General features: G+C 33.9%; 1 protein-coding gene across 2 annotated transcripts; it reads right to left on the minus strand.

Moving 5' to 3' along the window:
- Positions 1 to 286: 286 nt before the first annotated feature.
- LOC105777612 (caffeoylshikimate esterase) lies at positions 287 to 2207 on the minus strand. 2 transcript variants are annotated; one of them, XM_012600962.2, is made up of 2 exons: positions 1816 to 2207; positions 287 to 1177 (listed from the first exon to the last, which is right to left on the minus strand). In XM_012600962.2, the coding sequence occupies exons 1-2, from the start codon at positions 2120 to 2122 to the stop codon at positions 510 to 512; spliced, it is 975 nt and encodes a 324-aa protein (XP_012456416.1). In that variant the 5' UTR covers positions 2123 to 2207; the 3' UTR covers positions 287 to 509. The 2 variants fall into 2 exon arrangements, with proteins under 2 accessions (XP_012456416.1, XP_012456423.1); XM_012600969.2 differs by having other exon boundaries at positions 287 to 1162; positions 1816 to 2203.
- Positions 2208 to 3308: the final 1101 nt, after the last annotated feature.

Raw genomic sequence — 3308 nt, forward strand, 5'->3', positions numbered from 1 at the left:
ATTAAAACTTCTAAATAATGGTAACTAATTAATTAAATAAAAATAATTTAATAAATTCATTTTAATATTAATATACAATTGAATTAAATATAAATATAAATCAATTAATTTTAATTGAAGTTAAAATATGTTTTATTTTATATGACTTTTTGTTGTATTCTTCGTGTCTATTTTACACTTCATGTTCGAGATTCATTATTTTTTAATTGTATAATACTTTAAAATATGTAATTAAGCGTTCATTATTTTGGAATTAAAATAAAATAATAAATTAAATAGAAAATACTTAAATAAGGCAAGTATCTTTAAACCAAATAATTACTACACCATATAACAAATTATACAATATCATGACAAACCACATAATAATTTCCATTTGTCGTCTTTATTACAAGAATCTTTTGAGGGGTTGTTGTTGTTTTGGGGGTCCTCAAATCTCAAATTAGTCCACCAAATGCCCAATTAATTATTAAGGACCTAATAAAAGCCGAATAGGTTTAACAAACACATTATTTAGACCCATACCTCTCAACCCTTTCATCAATCCACTCGCTCATATCCTTCAAAACAAGATCAGCATTCTCATCAGGCTCCCCTTGAATCAAGGAATGATACATCCCATCATACAGTTTCAAGGTTTTGTCCACACTTGATGCCTTCTCATACAACAATTTAGATGATGTTGGGCATGTGACACCATCACTAGTCCCATGAACTGTCAAAAATGGTGCCCTTACCTTTGAGAAATTGTCTTGAATGTACTGACAAACCCTAGCCAGCTCCCTCATGGTTCCAACCCTTGGTGGTCCAGTGTATCTTCTTGGGTTTGATGCTATGATCTTAAGCTTTTCTGGGTCTTTGATTGCTTTTCCAACCATCTTGTTATCCGGCATAGTTGCCCATGTATCAGCTAATCCGAAGAGCAGACCATACATGAACAACCGCACCTTACTCGGCTTCATGTTCTCAGGCATCACAAAGAGCGGCGCCGAGAAAATTAGACCGGTCCAAGTTTCAGGGTCGGATTGAAAGTACATGAGCATTGTTGCTGCTCCTCCCATGGATTCACCAAACAGGAATGCAGGTAAGTCTTTGTATTCATCGCTGTTCCGGACGTGCTTGAAGAATGATAAGGATGTTGCAGCAACTTTCTCCATGTCACCTACATTCACGACCTCTGTTGATGAACTTCAATAGCCAAGTATTTAATCATTTTTCTTCAAATATCCCATATTTTAATATGATTATAAAAGTCTGATATTACAATGATATAGCTTAAAATCCCAGTGGAAGGTGAACAATTGTTGAATCAAAAGTTCATCAAAATAACATGCTACTTCAAGTTTATACTGCAGACTGGGAGGTTATGGATGGAAGCAGCCAGGCGACTAACTAGGGAGCTTAACTGATTGGTATAATATCAACTTTGGTCCCTTTTAGCTATAAAATCTTAAATTTAAGCAAATCTTTTAACTTCGGCCTCCTAAACTTTTAAAACTTTATTTTGGCCCAGTAACAAATCCCTGGAGAAGAAGGGCGACATGCACTCCCTAATTTTAACTTATATTAGGTGTTTTTTTTTAATTCATTCATATTATATCTTTACTTAACCCACTGCTTATCTCAGGATTACTTCTCTTTCAATCCACAAACATAATATATATATATATATATACATATCTACTCCATAACTTTCTCAAAAGTTTATCTTGTAGTTATAAAGTTTTTTTATATTATTAAAATATAATCATCAGATATTCAGTTTATATATAACATTAAAAAAAAAAGAAAGAAAAGAAAACAGAGATAAAGTACCTAAGTAGCAGCGGAGACCCTCGGATCTGCCATGGCCGAGAAGATCAGCGGCGAAAACAGCGTAACCCCAATTGGAAAAGTTGATGCAGATCTTCTGGAAGAGCCAACCAGTGTCGGATCCATAGCCGTGGGTCATGTAGACGGAGGCCTTCACTTTTTTATCCAAGGGTAAGAAGCTCTGGGTGAAGAGCTTTCCGTTGGGAGTGTCGAAGTAAGACTTGGTGTTGCGTACACCCTGCGACCTGTAATAGTCTTCCTCCGGCGTATCACCCCAGAAATTCGCCGCCGCTGCTGCTTCGCCTGCCATTTTCGCTGAACTCTCCCAACGTAAATGCGCGTTTCTTTTTTGGTGCGGAAATGATGTTTTGGATTTTGTTGGTTTGATTTTATTTTCTGGGCAAAGTGGGAAAATAAGTTTCTACCAACCGAGTTCTTTGGGAGTGGGTAAGAGTTGGTGGACTGACTTTTGGTGGGCTCCACTTCAGGGGTAGGTTTGGAGTTTCCTTTTATCATTTCACGATTATTGAGTGGAGTTCCATATAGTAGGAAATTGGATTTCTAATTATATTTTATTTAATAATAAATTCAATTTATTGTTTGAGTTAGGAATTTAAATTAAGAATTTTGATTTACTAATTTTATATGAAAATGCAACACAATGGGTTTTTGAAGGAAACACAAGGCTGTAATAGTTAAAAGAATAACAAAAATAAATATATATATAGTTTTTATACAAGTAAGATTTAAACTTATAGTAAATGGATGTTTGACAAAAACAAATTTATGTAACAGTTTTTATATTTCGATTATAATACTAATTGGTAAAAACTACTATTGAAATTTAATTTTTTGATAAACAAATTCAATTTAAATAACTTACAACTTTGAAACCAATGTATACATTTTTTTTAATTAAACTGTTAGCTAAAATATATCCGAAAAATAACTCACATTTTTACCTAAATATTTCAAAATTTTCTAAAACCTCGTTAAATTGAAACTTCATTTGCGACCTCGAAGTCTTGATTGAGTAGAATACCGAAACAGACCTCAGCAATGTTTAATATTGAAAAGAGAAAAGGTATAGAGCCCCACCTACGTTGGTAGGTAGGGGGCCCCATTCTCACCAACCGCCAGCCGAAAGCCTTCTTTGTGAGCAGCCCAACAAGTCTAGTTACCGAAGGACTCAATGTATGAATTATGAAAGGCCTTAGCAATAAGGTCCAACGCCATTTCATGGGCCTACAATCTATTGCTTTCTCACTACTTGCTTCTTTATATCCTTTCACTTTCTTTCTACGCTTTGATTTTTTTTTTTATTTACAAGTGAAAAAGCACATTGCACATTACAATGAAAAAGAAGGAAAAGGTTTACAATTATAGGGATAGATTCCGAAACCTCATGCCAATTAATCAGTGACGTGATTCACAATTTTACCTTCTTTATATATATATTAGAAATTCTAACCTGACATAAAATAAAATATTAAAAG

This window comes from Gossypium raimondii, chromosome 2 (genome assembly GCF_025698545.1).
Source record: "Gossypium raimondii isolate GPD5lz chromosome 2, ASM2569854v1, whole genome shotgun sequence".
Lineage (NCBI taxonomy): Eukaryota > Viridiplantae > Streptophyta > Magnoliopsida > Malvales > Malvaceae > Gossypium > Gossypium raimondii.